An 18,180-nucleotide genomic window follows, 5' to 3' on the forward strand; every position below is an offset into this window, starting at 1 on the left:
ATTACACTTATCTATTAATACATAATAGATAACACACTTTTTAAAATAAATATTTATTGATATGGCCACATTAATATATATATATATATATATATATATATATATATATATATATATATATATATATATATATTCACATAATTAAAGAGTACAATATACAATATACATTTTGCGCGCGAATCATCTCTGTAATATATAACTAGATATAATTTTAAGCAATTTTACATATTTAAAAGTTATACTTTTAGATCAAATAAGATTTTTAGCCAGACAGTATTATTCTTTTTGAATATCAAAAATTACATATTAATAAACTATATACATTATAAAAATTTTATAAAAACAATAACTCTTAAACAATAACACAAGACGCTATATCTAGCTATTAAGCAATATTGCTTTTTTCGCAACATATAATAGATATCTAACAAATATCTGCAACTTTCAGCCGATATCTGTTAATTGATACTCATTGCTTTGTTATTGTTTCGTTTGTAATGAACTAACAATATCATTGGACTAGCCAACTAAGTGTGCGACGCTTTGCTAAGGAGCGGGCTCATTAGACAAAGCATCGTGCATCTTTAGTTACGGCCATCCAGTGATTCACTAAGATATGAAAGGTGGGCATCATCTATCAAAAATAGATCAAATGTTGTAGAGAGATATATATACTTACCAACTTTGATACATGGAATAAAGCTATTACACTTTTCTTTTAATATAAATACTATACAGATAAGAAAAGAAATTAAAAGAGCTACTTAAAAAACATGTGTAAAGTGCAATATATATTGTTCGTACTTATTCTATTTAAGAGTACACACAAATATCCAAAACATAAGAAATAACATCATACTGTCATTTAATTACTCGATATTGCTTTATTCGAAAAATATTTCTGTCTCAATTCTGTATCTATACGTAAAGCGTATTTATAATTGTTCCTTTAGCAACAATAGTCGAAAAACTACATTTCAATATCACAATTCGAAGTTTCCTTGTTTAACAATCCACTTCTTTTTTTTTTAATTCAACATTGTTTGCAGAAATCCAAGAATGTAACTACCTAAATCTTCATCCTGATTAGTCCATGAAACGTAAACACTCTTTTGATCATCTTCGTCTCCTTCTACTTTCACCAAAACAGACTCAACTGATATAGAACCATCTGTCAATTGGACCGTCCATCCTGACAATCTCTCTTTCAGTGGCTGCAACAGTTTTAAGGTGGTGGCGTGCGCTGGACCAGGATCTCTTACCTGCACAGTGGATGTGAATCTCACCACATGTTTGGTGATACCTGCAGCCTTTGCAACCTAATAAAATACAAGAACAACAATCAATTTACTTGTGCAATTAACATATATAACAATTATTATATAATATAACAATTATTATTCTATAAATAAAATAAAATTGTTTATCATTTTTTTTATAAGATTACCTCGTCCGCATCTACGAGACAGACACCATCTTCTCTCAACATTAAGACACTGTGAAGTAATCTCCGCCTCTTCGGATCTGGGGGTAAGGCCGAATATCTCTTCGCTTCGGCTTTCAATAATGCTAAAGAAGCATCCACAGGAACTTTGGAGGTAGTTGTGATGATGCAAGTCTCGCCATTCGCGGGATTATAACAGCTGACACCGAATTCCTGTTTAATCTTCTCTTTCAAGTATTCCATCTTGGCGAATTCCCCATGTACCAGCATAACGTTTTTTGGTTCACAGTACTGTATCAGTTGCATTATCCCCTTCGCATCGGCGTGAGCGGAGAAGGACATGTACTCTACGGCCATCTTCACCTCCACAATCTGCCGATTCTCAAACTCTATTCTGCGCGTACCATTTAAGACCTTATGACCGACAGTGCCTTGCACGCAAAAACCCGGCATAATAACCATATTGGCCTCGTTAGGCGCCCATTTCTTAAATATTTGTAGAGATAGGCCGGCATGCAACATTCCCGGCGTGGCAAACACTACCATCGCACCTGGATTATCAATATACGCTTTATCAAACGGTTTTATATGCTTAAAGTCAAACATATTCCGTTGTACGAATGTTTTTTTAATTTTTTGATTAGTCCAGGTGATAAACATCTTGTAATAATTATTAGCCTTCTCGGTCAACCCGAGTGCAAAGTAAACAGGCACTTTTAAATTCATTCTTTCCCAATATGTTTCCAAAAGTATACATAATTCTTGGGCGCGACCGAGAGCGAATACGGGGATCAGCACTTTCCCGCCTCTGTCGATGCATTCGTGTACCTACAACACATGTCGAAATCGTATAAAAAAACCGAGCTAAACCATTATTCTTTATATAGATAATAAGCCAAAAACAAAACGTACTTTTTTAAGAAAATCTCTTTCCCTGCATCTTTTAGAATCTCTAATCGTTGTTGCATATGTTGATTCCGATATTAATAAATCTGGTCTACATTTATCTATCCATGCGGCACCTAAATGCCGATCTGGCGTCATATTATAGTCTCCTGTGTACACAATAGACTGCGATCCCACGCGAATCCAAAACATAGCCGCTCCGAGCACGTGTCCAGCATAGTACGCCTTTATTTCCAATTCCGGGTCGACCATGACAGACTGATGAAGTGTGACAGCAATGACTTTTTTCATGCAGTCTTTTATCATCTGCGATGTGAAAAAATTGCTTTCACCTTTACGTTCGACTGCAACTTTTCTCATATCTTCCAACAAGATTGGCGCGATAGCCTTAGTTGGATGTGTCATGTAAATTGGTCCAGTATAGCCTACCTGCAGAGAGTAGAAATAAATATTCAAAAGAACATCAAATAAAAGAAGCTTGCTTACAAAAGTTAGTAAATGTTTAAATTGTATGATTACCATCTCTGTGAAATATGGAAGGGCACCACAATGATCTAAGTGAAAATGAGAGATAATGACGCAATCGATGTAATTGGTTGCGGGTCCCTCCGCGACTATGTAAGAAAAATCAGGAAAGCGTCTTTCATCATTGAATCCCATGTGCATTCCACAGTCTAACATAATGTTTTTACCACCCATTGAGACAAGAATACAACTACGCCCTACATCCTGTCCAGCACCGAGTGGTGTAATTTTTATATCCGGCATTTCTCTGTAAAAATAAGTAGAAATATAATATACAATGGTATTACTTACATGAAAAATTGATTGCCAACTTCTTGTAAAGAGAAAATAAATATATCTATCACAATATATCACATATAATCTGTTATAAATATATACATCTTTTGTATTTTAGAAACACGAAAAAAAATTTACTCTTAAAATAAATTAAATATGTATTATTAGCACAAAAAACATATATTGACATCACAATATTATTTAGAGATATCAATTAATTGATTAATCCAGATCAATAATTTTTATCACTCTAAATTATAATCATTATTGTAAGATTATACAGTTAATATATTGATGTAACAGTTGGTAAACATACATAAAAATAAAATATAAATATAATAAATTTGTTATATAGTTTTTTTTAGAAATATATCTTTTTCTTTATATACAATATACAATATACTTAAACATAGTAGCACATGCACATGCTTACTAATCATTGAATTCTATACATATGGAGTCCTAGAAATGATTAGAACGAAAACTTAATAAAAACATCAATCGAGACAGAAATTTTTTAAGTGGTAGCATTATCTCTCTCTCTTTATCAATATATATAATAGAGTTCGATGAAATTTCTTTTCTTCTTCTTCTTCTTCTTCTTCTTCTATGGCTGTTTGGGTATTAGGGAAGTCGCCCATATACCATTGTTCGAAATTTCTTTTCACATTTTACTCCATAGATCTCATATACATAGAAGAGATCTATATAAGGTATAAAATCTATGTTTTATTCCAATCCGAAACTTTATTGTACTATTCCTTTCCAGATTTTTATAGACATATGATTGGTTGCTTTCCAATCGAGTAAACAGATCTTTATACGCACTTCGCGATTATTTGTTTATTTCTTGCTTTTCAGCAAGAAATATACATAAATAATATTATATGATTGGCTGTCCAATAGAAAAATTTTCGAGACTTTAAAAATTCTCTATTTGATAGCCAATTGTGACATTGTGGCTGCGTTCCAATATATTCACTGCTAATACTGAAAATCTATAGTTTACGTTACGTATACTATAGATTTTCTGTACTGGCAGGGAATATCAAAACGCAACCTGTGTCTACCTGTGTTTTCTTGCTGGAAAGTTACCGTACCATGGAAGTACATATGTGTCAGGATCCTGTGATTGGATGAACACAGAATGATGCATCGAATAACGGACATGTATGTACGTACAATGTCTATAGATGTCATAATGAAGATTTTATTGGAATTTGTGACGCGGCGGTGACGAGTGAAAGGGAGAGAGAGAGAGAGAGAGAGAGAAAAGGAAATAAACTGTAGGAGAAAGTGAGAGAAGAAAATTCCGAGAGATCCTACGGCGATCTCAGAAACAGCTGTACGTGCTTGTACGCTACTATGGCGAAACGTAACATACCCCGCCGATGAACGGAGCGTGTACGAGGCTTACACACGCGTGCATACGCGTGCTGCTTTACGTTATCCACAAGATCGTTACGCGTTCGCGTTATTATCGATCATATATCATATCCCGTGTGCGTGTTTATACTTCTCCCTCCTCTCTTAGTTGCCATGTTTAATCGCGTACGAGTAGGGTCTGATATACCACGTGACTACACAGTTTACAAACGGTCGTTGTGATAAACTGCTGAGAACTGAAAACGCGATACTAGCACAAGTGCAATACGTAGCGCGCGCGCGCGTTATGCGTACGTAGAATTTACGTGCGGAAGAAAAAAAAAAGGGGGATAGAGTACCGCGCACGACTTCTTCAAGACATTCGTGGTAAGACACCCTCTCGCAGAATCGTCAATCGCAAATCGTAATTGTCACTTTGCCATAAATCTTTAAAATATAGCGTCATAAATCAACAAACTGTGCATAGAATTATATCCTTTTCGCAGAAATGTGTTTCAGTCATCTAATCGATGATTGTTATTGAGAAAATTTTACGTTACGTTAAAAGAATGTTTTATGTTTTAACGGAATTCAGTTTAATTTTTTTTAAATTAAGTTAAATGTTTTAAGATTGCATAAATGTAAATGAGCGATATAGAATAGAATGCTTTTCCTCATAAAAATAGTAAAATAATTGATTTCGTATCAATTTGCGAATTTTTAAACTTGATTGTTTTAAATTATTAAAAAAATATTTTTTTATTAATATAAATTAATAGTAAATTGTGATTTTTTTTATTGCTTTGTGTTGAAGCTCCATTGTATTTCACTATATTTATATGCACATCCATAAAGAACATGGATAATGATATGATGATTTTGTGGGATGTTACCTACATGGTTCAAGGATAAAAATATGAAGAGTAGTGGCCAGAAAGAAGAGCCTGCAAATAAAAAAAAATATGTTTTCTTCTCGGATCCAGATGTTATCGCTAAACGTGCCGAAACCTCTGCCATTGTGAGTGATTTTTGTTACTTTTTTCTTATGTGTATATGTAAAATTCTATAAATAATTTATTCATTTCAGACAGCAGAAATTACATTAGATTTAGAAGCACAACAACAAACTATCAAAAATCAATTGGCTAATTTACAAGCTCCCACACTTGACATAAAGAACTTAGAAAAATTACTATCGTATCATCCTGTACAGCCATATCCTTTTCCATTTATTAGCGCAGTGAAACAAAAACTCGCTTTAGGAGATTGTATTAATGCTGGCTCAAAAACATACAATCCAAGTTCTCAAGCAAAAAACAGTTTGACTTCTTCAGTGTTAAAAGCAAATAGTGCACAAAATTTGTGTCAAATTGTACAGAAAATGGATTATATTAAACCACTGAAAGTTCCAGATTTGAAAATTTCTCCAAAAACATTGGATTTCTCCAGTAGAGATAATTCTGTCGCAAAGGAACTGTCTTCAACGAAGTCTGAAATAATTGCAAAGGAATTTTCACACGATAGATCTGACAGAACACTAAGAACTGGTGAAAAAGTACAAAGAAAATTAGACTTTTCCTTTTCAGATGGATCGTCAATTATTAATTGTGAAAATATAGAGCCATTGAAAGCGCCGAATGTGTCCATAGCATCTAATTTATGTAAGAAGAAGGAACATGTTAGAGACAGCTCCAGGGAAAAGGAAAATAAATCTAAAAGGATGAAGAAAGACGATTCTTTGTGTGCAAAGAGGAATGAATCTGTGCAAGAACATACAAAACGCAGTCGAAGCCCAAGACACATTTCTAGAAAAGATGCAAGCAATATGGGCAACATAAAATTACAAAATGATAAATCATTTCATACTACAAAAAATAATGATTTTTTGATGAAATTAAAAGACAAAAATGTTTTAATTTCCACTGCTAAAAAAGATAATGATAAAAAACAAAAATTCTTTAATGCACAATCTGCGGAATTGAAAGATAATTCTATAGACTCCAAAGGTCGAATATTGAGCAACGAACCGCTGATCATCCCATCGGATAAAGTTACACTGAGAGATAATAACATTAATGTTTTATGTAACATTACTGAAACTAAATCTAAAGATATTTGCCATTTAAATCAAAGATCTGAGACAGAAAACTCAAAATTAGATTCGGATACATCTGATCATACATCTGATTCAGATGATAGACAATTGAAGGAAGATAAATCAAATAGTATCTATAAGGAGCAAACAAAGAGAGTGTTTGATAAAAGTAAAATTTCGAGTAATAGAGAGAGAGTCGAGGGACACCACGCTAATTCGGAGTTATCGGAGGATATTGGATCCATGTCTGAAACAAATAGTTTCAAGAATCGTGCTTATCAAGTAGCTGTAAATTCTACACAGCCATCAAAAAATAAGGATCTTGAAACAGCTACAGAAATTAAACAGAACGTTAATTCTGTCAGATCGATTAAAACTTCCGAGGATTTTAAATATGCAGAACATTCTGAGACACAGCTCACAAGCACAAGTACTAAAAAGAACGAGGAATCGTATTCCCAGAGTATCATTACAAATAAAGAAACAACGACTACTAATGATGATTCGAATAATGTAGATGTCAATACATTGCCAGAAGTATTATTTGATGCTAGAAGAATATCTTTTAGGGACAGCTATTCTCAACAAGAATTTAATGATTTAACTACGCCGGAAAAAATTAATCTTGTAAGAACAAAACGAAGAAGAAATTTGATACCGAGTAGTGATTCAGAAGTGGATGCGAGATGTCCAAAATATAAGTTAACAATAAAATCTGAGAAAGAGCAAGAGGAAGGACAATTGGTGAGTATTAAATATTCATATTATTATGTATACATTCTTTTGTGTGTGTGTGTATTTTGTGTGTGTGTGTGTTTTTTGTGTGTGTGTGCTTATATATATATAAACTCTTATATATAAACCATAATAATAACACATTTTTAATAAAGTAAAAATTATTGGAATTTTAGATGCATCCAAAGGCCTTACATAAGCAATTTCGAGCAGAACTGCAGCTTTATGATTCTTTCAATGAGTCTCTTAGGCAAGTCATAGATGTTGAAAAGTGTTTATATAATACTAAATGCGAGCAGGAACAAAGGAATTCACAAAAAGTAACTGAAAAAGTTGAAAAATCGGAGAGAATCGTTGAAGATGGCTGTTTAATTGCTACAGTTGACAATAATACTGTTGAGAAAGGTAAGAAGCTTATTTTTATTAGCGATATTATTAGAATATAACTGGAGAATATAATAAATATCCGAAATATTTTTTATAATAGCAAAAAATTCGATTGACTATGTGAAAAAAAATGTCGCCGAAGTGTGGAGACCAAACGACACACACGAAGCACATTTTAATAGAAAATATTACGTTCTGACAAATCAAACTGACGTCGACGAATCGACGGGTATTAATTATGGAAACAAAGCGGTGGTCAAAGTGGCGGAAGTACAAACTCAAACAGTGAATGATATAGCGACTCAAACGAACATATCCACAGACAAACAAAATGCGCAAAATAAATTATCAGAAATCAGTGAAAAGATATACGAACAATCGTCTTCGGTGGAAAATGATATTCCCCAACAATCTTTAAATTCGATTGAGCAATTCGAGAATTTAGATCAAATAGAAAATATATCTATACCAAGCAGAATAAGGACCATGTCGGAGATTAGTTTACATGAAACTACCTCGTCGATAAAAACGGAAACCGGGACTGAAATTAGTATCTCAACTCGAGATGTAACGTTTTCGATTAATCAATATTTAGAGGTAATTATATATTTTATTATACTATATTTTTAAATTATATATATATATATATATATATATATATTTAATGTTATATATATAGATATATATGTACACACATTTTTGTAATTATATACACATTAATTGAGCATTTAATTAATTTATTTATTTCTTTTTTTCATTTTTAGATAGAACAGCTTATAAGAGATGAGAACCAACGATGCAATAAAATGGAGGAAATGTTAAAGTCTCGAGAAAAAACATTGAATGACAGAACTAAAAAATTAATACAGTTAGAAGAACAGAAACGTGTGTTAAGAGACACAGGGCAAGACAGTCGTTCCGTTAAAAAGAAACAAAGAGCTCTGATTTTAAAACTGCAACAAGAGGCAGAATATCTTTACAGGTAAGTGATATTTGTATAATTCTACATTGCATGTAAGTACTTTTGTATTAAAGTATATTGTTTATTAATAGGATAAAAAAGCATCAACAAGCAAGCCATGAACGAATGGATGTATTACGAAAGCAAAGAAATATGTTTAATCCGGAAATGTCGACGAGGAATATTCTAACGAAATTGAAGAGGAGTGCCGATAGCCAATCCCCGAGGAGATTATCGGGTCCTATGAAGGGTTATGACATACGCAGTAATAGTTCTAGGAGCTCTGTGATAGAGTCGGATAAATCTCATGATTGCTCTAATATAGAACCATGTTTACAAGGATCTGAAAGCGACATACACTCGATCAAACTTGACTTGATCAAATCCGATGACTTGGCTAAAAGTAAGGAATTACGAGAAAAGGATCCGAAAATGTCACCGAAAAGAAGCGATATATCGATGCACGAGCTAAGGTCTCGAAAATATGAAGAAAAAATGCCCAAAGCGGATATTTTGCAGCAGAAGCAGAATCAACGCGACCGAATGGGATCGAAACGGATGCAAGATCATCATATGAATATAAAACGGCTCTTGGAAAATCAGAAATCATCGATTGGAATGTCGCAATTATCGAAATTAGAATTAATAAATACATCAGTACCTGATCACGTAAAATCCGAATCCGATACCTTAGTGGAAGAATTGTCCAAGAATTCAAAAACGTCGCAAGCGGTAGATCTCTCCATGCAAACTGCGACCGTCGCAAAAGAAAAAGAATCAATTTCTAAGATTATAACTGCTAACAATGAATCTATAGAGGAAGAGATAAACACGATAGCTCAAGATACTGTCTCCAAAATAACACAGTCGTCACAAATTTCTGAAGACATATTACAGACAAATACTAGTAAAAGTTCTAAGAAAATTGATAAATCTGTCACGAGTAATAGAAACATATCTAAAAAGTCGCAATATAGTGATGAGTTAAATTCAAATTTCAAACACAAAAATTTTAAGTATCAAAAAATGAAATCATCTAGTATATTAACGGAAAATATGTTACAATCCAAATCAAGTTCTCATTTATCTGAAGAACTTACCAAACATCAGGATAAACGAACAAAACTTGAGCACGAATTGCTTCATTTAGATAACAATAATAAAAGTTCAATTTTAAATGAACTAGATTTTAATGAAAGCCAGGAATTGCTTCAGATACCTGTTAAGCATTCAAAACTTATAAAAAATAAAAACTTAAAATTGAGTGAAACGCCTAACGATTACGAGAGTAAGGAAAGCATGTTTAGTCAAATTTTTAACAGAAAACTCGAATGTGATGAGAGTTCTACTAGAAACGAACAAAATATGTCCACGTCTCAAATTAGCACTTTTGCCATTTCCCATCGCAGTTCTAAAGAAAGCGAGAAAAATTTATCAAAATCTATAGTTGTTAGATCGCAAGACAGACATTTGGAACAGTAAGTATAACACATAGCATATATGATTGAACTTTTGATTGTGTGCGAATTTTTATTTTTTTCTCTTCCTTTTTTATTTTCTCTTACTTAAACTATAAACATTCTAATATTTAACGCGAATGAAAGTGCACATACGAGAACATGTGTTCTGCTAAAGTTATATGTTAGGAAGTCTAATAATAAACTATGCATTCGCGCCAGATCGAGTAAAGCATTGTAAAAATAGATTCTCTGCAGAGAAGCAGTTCGCATGACGGATATGCACCTGCATATTCTTAGAGTTATATATTTTTTCCTCTGTTCTTTTCAGAATTTTAATTGCGCGCGAAACTACACTTGCATCGCGTAAGAATTACATCAAGGATTTGATGGCGTGGCACGCAAGATTAAGAGCGGAAGAAGACCGTGTGACTCGTATGGAGCAGGCGGCGTTTAAACTTGTAGCAACTTATTCTAATGTCTTGAATCAGCAAGGTAACATGCAAAAGCGATTCTATATAAAAGCTTCAGTGCTTAAAAAAAAATTCGATTTTACAATAATTTAATAATATTGTGCTTGCCAATGAATTTAAAATTGAAATTTGTAAATGATAATCACAATTCAAATTTTCAAGTTTTAAGAAAAAAGGCAGTTTAGTACTGGAACTCTTTATGGATATTGTAATTATCATGACAAATTCTTTTGTTAAATATTTATTAAATAGTTTCTTTTAGTTTAATTTTAAATTTTGACCATAAATCTGAGTTCTTTTATAGATACAACTATCTCATCTGATACAAGCGATGTCGAAGGGAGGATAGGACTTCTTACTGAAAAATTGGAGGAACGACGCATTGAAATGGCGCGTTTAAAAAGAGAAGCTAAGAAGCAAACAAAGAAACAACTACGTGCTTTGGAAGCAAATCTATTAAATCAAATTAAAGTAAGTGTATATTAGATGAAGTTATCTAATTATATTTTTAATAAATCCTCAATTTTCTTTAATAGAAGACCGACATGACTATCCACGAAATGCGCAAAAAGTTGGAAACGAAAAAACCTATGAAAGAAACCGACAAATTAGCTATAGAACCAAAGTCATTGGCTGAATTTAAAGTACCTGAAATATCGCTGAAAAGAATACAAAACATTTATAAGAGTAGTGATTTATTGAGATCTAAATCGGAATCTGACCTTCTATTAACGAGAAATCAGCTAAAAGACCCATTGAAGATTACGACTCCTATAACCTATGATGATAAACATGAAAAAAATAGTTTTAAAAAATCTAAATACACAGACCCCAAAAGCACAAACATTTCAGAATTAAAGGACACTAATCAAACAGTATCCGACGAATATACATCGACAGAAGTTCATGATAAAATTCGAACAGCTTCAGAGTTACTAACTGCAAATGATGCACATTTGGAAAAATACATTCTTTCTACGGAAACACAGATCGAAGAAGAAGAATCTGTTACTGCCAAGACAAAACAAAATAGCATATCCGATAATGTAGATGTTGAAACGAATCTCAATACAGTAAGATCAGAATCGGAAGTGCAAACATTATCGGATGCAAGATCTGTAAATCATAGTACTATTAACACTGAATCGACAAATAATAGACTAATTACTAATGTCGATCGATCTCAACCAAAGACGAATCTACGATCTGAGATTCGGAAAATAAGAAATGACAATATAAAATCTATTCCAAGTAAATCCGACTATTCCATGGAAAGTGCTGCGCATACAGTCGCTGATTCCGATATACTTACTTATTCGAGAAAATTGGATTTTTTACAGTTAAATAACAAGAATCTGAGCGAAGATATAAGTGCTATCGAAAACGATATTAAAGTATTTTCAGAAATAATGTTACGCTTGAATAACGAATCGAATGAGAAATCTAAAGTAGATAATGATGAAAAAAATACATCACAAGATATATCAGAGATAATATCTAAATCAGTTTTTAGTGACAAAATCGCTAATACTGCAAATGAGGCGAAGCATACGATATCGGGAAAAATTAATACCGACTCTCTTTCTATTTCGGCAACTAATGGAAAATCAAAATCTCCAAATGATTTGAGTCACGATAATTATAAATCGGACGAAATAAATAGTGAAATATCGGCGATAATTTCGGAAGAAGTTCATCTCTCCGATTTAGCTCGTGAAATTGATTACGAAGCTAAAAGCAAAGAAATTATGAATGAAATAGAGAAATCGATAATATCAGAAAACATTAAAATGGTACGCGATGATTATAATGCTGCAACTTTGATATTAGAAAATGAAGACAAAGGATTATTGAATGATTTAGTTTCGGAGCCTGAGGTAAAATCGATTTCCGAAATTTTTTCCAAAATGTCGGATAGCAGAAAAAATCTCGATCGTACAAAGAGTACGGCAATGCAAATTATCGATGACTCGAGAAGGCATATAAGTGAACGAAGCGTTAATTTCAATGAAGAAAATTTAGAAAAAGATTTTGTAAAAAGTCAAGCGAATGAAACATATTCATTGAAATTTTCCGAATGTTCTCATTCTCCCATCATTGCGGGTCACCGTTCGAAGGAAAATTGCGAAACGCAAAGCGATTTGCGAAGCACGTGTAGCGCAGTTTCAAGTCGAGCCTTGCGTGTTGTTGCCGGCGAAGATTCAAAATCGTCGGATAATATTCCCGAGGCATTGGAAGCAGAGAGAGCAACTAATACTGATGATATGAGAATATTAAAGAACCTCGATGAAGATGTTGACACAAGTGCATTGCTCGACCATACCAAACATTCAACAGCATTTGCATCTAACACTGATCAAAATCAATCGCATGCAATTCGTACAGAAAATATTTCTCAGGATAGAGACAATTGGACAACTTCTGATTCGTTCCAAATTTCACAAGATGAAATTAGTACTGGAGAACGAGATGAGAATTCAAGCTCACATGTGGATCATACAGACGATGCTTCGAATAATTTCTCGAAGAAAAACTTATCACATTACGTTGATGACGCAACGAATGCAGAAGCTGAAATTAATTTGGCAAATAACATTAATGTGTCGACGTGTATTCCAAAGGGAGAATCTACTAAAGTCGAGGTGCACGACGTTATTTACAATAATGTATTAACGGAATCTCACATGATGAAAAGTAACGATGAACTTGATGATATATTAGATATAATTGCTAGAGAAAACAATCGAGAAGAAAATATTCCTAATAAAGAAAATGAAAAGCTTGATAACGTAATCTCAGATTCCATGGCCGAATTATTAGAAAAAGTTAAGGATATTGTGGAAAATGAGGGAGATAGCGTAGATAATCGTTTTAAAGAAATCTTATGCGATATGAATATCGATGTAACTGAAGCAGTCTCGGATTTCTCATCATTGAATAACAAAGCGCAAAATAAGACGAATGTAAAAAATATAAGCGAAAGTAACGTAGATTTTCCAAGTATACATAACGATAGTAAATCTAATAATCGCGAAAAAGTAATAGATATTTCGTTACAAGCGGTTGGTGAAATCGATGACAAATCCGCCGTAACAATAGATTTGCACGTAGAAATTAACGAAAAGAGTCCAGAAAGCGAAGCAATACCAGAAATACAAGAAATTATAATAACAGAATTGGATTCAGATAGCGTGGAAGATAATGTTTTATCAGAACTTGAAATCGATGCTAAAGTTGAATTGGCTGAAGAAGAAGAATCTGCCGCAAGCTGTGTAAACGAAGACGATAAACGGTACGCTGTGAAAGAAAAGAAAAATATTATAGAAATAAAAGAATGTTTAGAACCAATTTTGGAACAAGATAGTTCAGATGGCGAACAACTAGATAATTTAGTAGAAGTTGCTGAAGGCGCATTGGATACTGTAGAAAAAATCATTGCGTCGCCGTGTGACTTTCCCATATCACTAATAAATGATGCAGTCCCTGAAAATGAAGGAACTAAAGAAAAAACAAATAATACAGCTGAAAAGATTGACGAAATCATAACAATATCGGATGCACCAATAAACGAAAATCTCAACAAAACTTTCGACATATTAAAAGATCCGGAGTACGAAGATATTTCCGAGGAAAGCCTCGAGGTGTCTGAAATTTTAGACAAAAATGACTTTCCGAAAGCGGGCATCATGAGGAAATCTTCCAACTTACCGGATAAGTATCAAGCTACGCAGAAATCGGAAGAAGTATTGAGAATACTGGACGAAATTTCGCAAAGATCATCATCCGATTCTATAAGCAATTTGCAAAGGAACGATAAAAGTGCTGCACAAAGTGAAACGCAAGAAGAGATCAGTGAGTTACTCGGTACAGAAGTTTCCGCAAAAGATGAAAGTTTGTCTCCCGAGATGAGTAAGATGACGAGAAGCAAAATCGAAAAGAAATCTTACAAAGTGGACGATGAATCGAGAAATCGGTTCTTGAAAGGAGTAGAATTACAAGATGAACGTTCGTTAGCAGAGACTACTAGCGATATGGGCTTGCCCGAAAAAGATGCGGCTCTATTAAGATTAGACACGGAGGACGATGACAAGTCTACTCGGATAATATACGAATTGCAGGAAAGAGTTTCGCAGCTGCAAGAACAGGATGGCTCATCCGGTGAATCCAGCGAAGCCGGCGATACTCCAAGAGGTGTTTCCGATATTGAAATGGACTCACCGAGAGACTTCAACGATTCCAGATTGGACATAGATATTCTTGACGACGATTTATTAAGCGGTACTAAAGCAATGACAAATCAGAATGGCGACGTAAAAACCAATTTTCACGCGGCGTCTATCGTCACTACATCCGAGAATGACATCACGGCCATGATTGATAAATTAAAAGGTATTCTTATTATGCTGTTATTTTATAAATATATATATTTATATTATTATATATATATATATATAAAATAATTTCATCTAATTATTTAATTTCATATAATATAAAAAAATTATACTGATAATACTTTCGTTTTATATATATATATAATTAAATTAAATTAAATTAAAAACATATATAGTAAACGATATACGATAGAGTTAACCGACTTAATAGAGTTAATCGTCTGTCTGATTGTACATATTTTCCAAACTTGAAACGCGTTATATGCTAATGTCATAAAAATTACCATATTATCTGACATGATCCAACCAATGTTTTGTTATCGAGTAGATGTTTAAGCATGCGAAATAATCTAATCAAGAGATCGTACATGTTTGCAAGACAATAATCTTTGAAAGATACTATTTGAGCGAGTAAACTGCAAGAATCGAATAACATATTTCAAGCAAAAATCAACATATATATATACTTATGTTGGGAGATAATGGATTTGTTTTCTCTTTTTACAAATTACTGTTGTACACTTTTTTCGACTAATTTCATGCAATGCAATTATTTTATGTGGGCTGATCATCATCAGAGAGACATTCGCGATATATATATTTATATTTATTTGTACATTACATACTATATACAAAAACACATTTTGTGATTTTTTTTTCTTTCTTTTTATAATGGCTGTGTGCTCTCTTGTGCAAAAGCGTTGCCTGGTATAGCCATGTGTTGTTTATTTTCAGACAAATAGCAAAGTCGAGATTATATTTATCTAAAGGTAATACACGAAACAACGAATGATACGAACATTGACTTGTTATTATCTCAATGTACAATGTCGATGTCGCATGAAATGCTTGATATTTTAATTATTATTAATCTGTATGCGCGCACAAGAAAGGCCTGTAAATATTTTGTACATCATCACAACACAGTTCGGTTCATTAACTATTTATCTTTTTCTTCTCTCTGAATCTGTATCAGAAAAGATCGTGTACAGGTATTATATATGTCCAATACTCTGTCACAGCTTTGTACATGCATTGAAAACATTTGTTTTTCGATATACTGAACGTTTCCTTTTTTTTTTTTTTTTTTTTTTTTTGCCTTTTCTGTCCCTTGCAACTTTCTTTCCCTTTTTTGGAGTACTCAACTCGAATACAAATTTTTAATCCCCAATGTAATGTAAAAGCTCTCTCATGTTGCTTTTCCCGAGGAACTTGTCTCTCGGCCTGTGTCTAAAATATTTGATTGATATAAATATATATATATATTTTTCTCTATTCCGTACAGCTTCACTGGAACAACCCGGTCTGGAGGTCGCCGAATTGGAAGCCAAGTTGCTTCGCATCGAACAATTACAGATCGAATTGGAGGTTTGTATCTTTTATACTACTAAAATAAAATCTATAATCTGTCTTTTATAATAAAATCGTCCTTATAACGAATAAATAAATTAAATTACGCATATGTATTATTTTTATAAGATCAAGAAATTAGAAGCCGAGGAAGTTTCTTTCTACGTTCGAGAAATACCAAATAAACCGCCGCCTCCCTATACACCGCCTGGAGACGGCCGATTATCTGCCTCGTTAGGTTCACTCTCGACAGTCACAGCTGTAATTCCATCCAACGTTGAGGAACTAACGTCGTTCACCGAGAAAGCCACAACTTTAATATACAATGCTAAATTGGCCGGCGAGGACATTGCGAATTTGGAAGCGCCTGTCGAGATTTACGATTCGATCAAGGACAAAACGAGCGAGAACAGGGACAGACGGATATACAATACCTTTCTCTTCGATCTTTGTAAGGAGACTATCGTAGAAGTTTTCCGGGCGGAGTACGAGAAGCCTGGCCCGAGCTGGACGAAACCGAACGTGAAAACGAAGCCCGCGATAAAGATCCCAAAGACTGTGGAGGAACTCATTGAGTACGTTAATAAAGAAGTCGCTACGCTGTTTGGTTTCAAGACAAAACTACAACGGGAGAACATGGTGATGCGTTGGAGTAGGAAACGTAGGGACCGTGTCGACGAGTTGCTGGCGAGAGAAGCTCAAGCCGAAGAGGACGAATGGACAAAGTTTCATCATGACGAATTAGTGGTGAAAAACGGACTCACAGTAGCTATACTGGATACCCTCGTGATGGAAACGGCAAACGTAGTAAAAATAGCGTACGGTAAAAAAAGGAGACTAATGGTGTAGCAATCATAATCTTTGCACCGAATAGATATATTTATCATATCTTGCAATATGATAGTAAAACGAAAAGTGTATAAAGTATTCTCATGTTTTTTTTTTCCTCAGAATTGCGTTTCCCATGTTACATTCTCACACTTTTATTCATTAATAGTGTTTTATAACGTGTAACATATAGGCTGGTTCCTATTTATTTGTTGACTATACAATTTGTTGGTTTTTTTCTTTTTTACTGAGCTGATATGTATGAACGTTACAGTAAATACAAAAAAACAAGTTACATAAGTGAGATAATAAGATAATAAGAAATGTGTGAATGACAGAAAAATAAGATAATAATACTAGCCATTAATATATTCTATCCACACAATTCGATAATCAAATGCCCTAGGTCAGTTTTTAAAAACTTTATCTCTTGTTAACATAGCGAGTTTGAGTGAGTGTCTAGCGTTTAATGATAATTATATGTACGGCTATCATAAAACAATTAATGTGCGTGTAAGAAGTGATATATTTTCTGTTTCTATTTGAAAATGACAAGTATTCATCACTGAATATAATTATAGAGCATTTTGTTCAATTTATTTCGCAAAATATATTGATAACAGAAGTACGATCTTCTGTTCTGTAAGTTTTATATTTTACCATTTTCACTGTAGTTTTAATCGAAATTGTACAATATAATTATGTATAATTACGTACATCACTGCGCAACAATTTATGCTCTCGTTGCACTATTATTGAACGAAATGCTCTCTTGATTGCTGTGTATGTAAAACATATTTTAGCGAAACATATAACATAAGTATATAGTAAATTTCGCAATAGTTGACAATGTTGGGGATAATGGTTATATGTGCTCAATTACTTGTAATGAAATTTAAAAAATTCAAACGGAAAGACTGACATTTTGGGGCCATTTTGATCGAAATTATAAACCGTTAAATGAAATACACATAGATCGAGATTGTA

At 33.3% G+C, this 18,180-nt stretch overlaps 2 protein-coding genes across 9 annotated transcripts; one reads left to right on the top strand and one right to left on the bottom strand.

The window, feature by feature from the left end:
- Window positions 1–239: 239 nt before the first annotated feature.
- Window positions 240–9,377, bottom strand: Ints11 (integrator complex subunit 11). 5 transcript variants are annotated; one of them, XM_070298318.1, is made up of 5 exons: window positions 9,356–9,377; window positions 2,870–3,122; window positions 2,357–2,779; window positions 1,448–2,272; window positions 240–1,319 (listed from the first exon to the last, which is right to left on the bottom strand). In XM_070298318.1, the coding sequence occupies exons 2-5, from the start codon at window positions 3,116–3,118 to the stop codon at window positions 1,029–1,031; spliced, it is 1,788 nt and encodes a 595-aa protein (XP_070154419.1). In that variant the 5' UTR covers window positions 3,119–3,122; window positions 9,356–9,377; the 3' UTR covers window positions 240–1,028. The 5 variants fall into 5 exon arrangements, with proteins under 5 accessions (XP_070154419.1, XP_070154401.1, XP_070154409.1 ...); XM_070298300.1 differs by lacking the exon at window positions 9,356–9,377 and adding an exon at window positions 4,536–4,756; XM_070298308.1 differs by lacking the exon at window positions 9,356–9,377 and adding an exon at window positions 4,252–4,329.
- Window positions 4,269–18,033, top strand: LOC138934469 (uro-adherence factor A). Of its 4 annotated transcripts, none has more exons than XM_070298266.1 (12): window positions 4,269–4,903; window positions 5,331–5,534; window positions 5,604–7,355; window positions 7,523–7,751; window positions 7,834–8,330; window positions 8,498–8,715; window positions 8,787–10,172; window positions 10,483–10,646; window positions 10,929–11,095; window positions 11,161–15,013; window positions 15,751–15,785; window positions 16,301–16,337. In XM_070298266.1, exons 2-11 carry the CDS (start codon window positions 5,403–5,405, stop codon window positions 15,756–15,758), a joined length of 8,406 nt encoding a protein of 2,801 aa, XP_070154367.1. In that variant the 5' UTR covers window positions 4,269–4,903; window positions 5,331–5,402; the 3' UTR covers window positions 15,759–15,785; window positions 16,301–16,337. The 4 variants fall into 4 exon arrangements, with proteins under 4 accessions (XP_070154367.1, XP_070154340.1, XP_070154360.1 ...); XM_070298239.1 differs by lacking the exon at window positions 15,751–15,785 and adding an exon at window positions 16,495–18,033 and having other exon boundaries at window positions 4,275–4,903; window positions 16,301–16,383; XM_070298259.1 differs by lacking the exon at window positions 15,751–15,785 and adding an exon at window positions 16,495–18,033 and having other exon boundaries at window positions 4,275–4,903; window positions 5,424–5,534; window positions 16,301–16,383.
- Window positions 18,034–18,180: the final 147 nt, after the last annotated feature.

The sequence above is a fragment of the Polyergus mexicanus genome, unplaced genomic scaffold (assembly GCF_030449975.1).
Source record: "Polyergus mexicanus isolate NDT 795.1 unplaced genomic scaffold, iyPolMexi1.0 SCAF_1, whole genome shotgun sequence".
Classification (NCBI taxonomy): Eukaryota; Metazoa; Arthropoda; class Insecta; order Hymenoptera; family Formicidae; genus Polyergus; species Polyergus mexicanus.

Excerpts from the sequence above, each read along its gene's own strand:
- Ints11 (XM_070298318.1), bottom strand. The coding sequence starts at position 3,118 with ATGCCGGATATAAAAATTACACCACTCGGTGCTGGACAGGATGTAGGG. Across the intron at positions 2,780-2,869 it reads TTCCATATTTCACAGAGATG|GTAGGCTATACTGGACCAAT; the intron begins GTAATCATACAA and ends TACTCTCTGCAG. Across the intron at positions 2,273-2,356 it reads AAAGAGATTTTCTTAAAAAA|GTACACGAATGCATCGACAG; the intron begins GTACGTTTTGTT and ends CATGTGTTGTAG.
- LOC138934469 (XM_070298239.1), top strand. The coding sequence starts at position 5,403 with ATGTTACCTACATGGTTCAAGGATAAAAATATGAAGAGTAGTGGCCAG. Across the intron at positions 5,535-5,603 it reads GTGCCGAAACCTCTGCCATT|ACAGCAGAAATTACATTAGA; the intron begins GTGAGTGATTTT and ends TATTCATTTCAG. Across the intron at positions 16,384-16,494 it reads AATTACAGATCGAATTGGAG|ATCAAGAAATTAGAAGCCGA; the intron begins GTTTGTATCTTT and ends TATTTTTATAAG.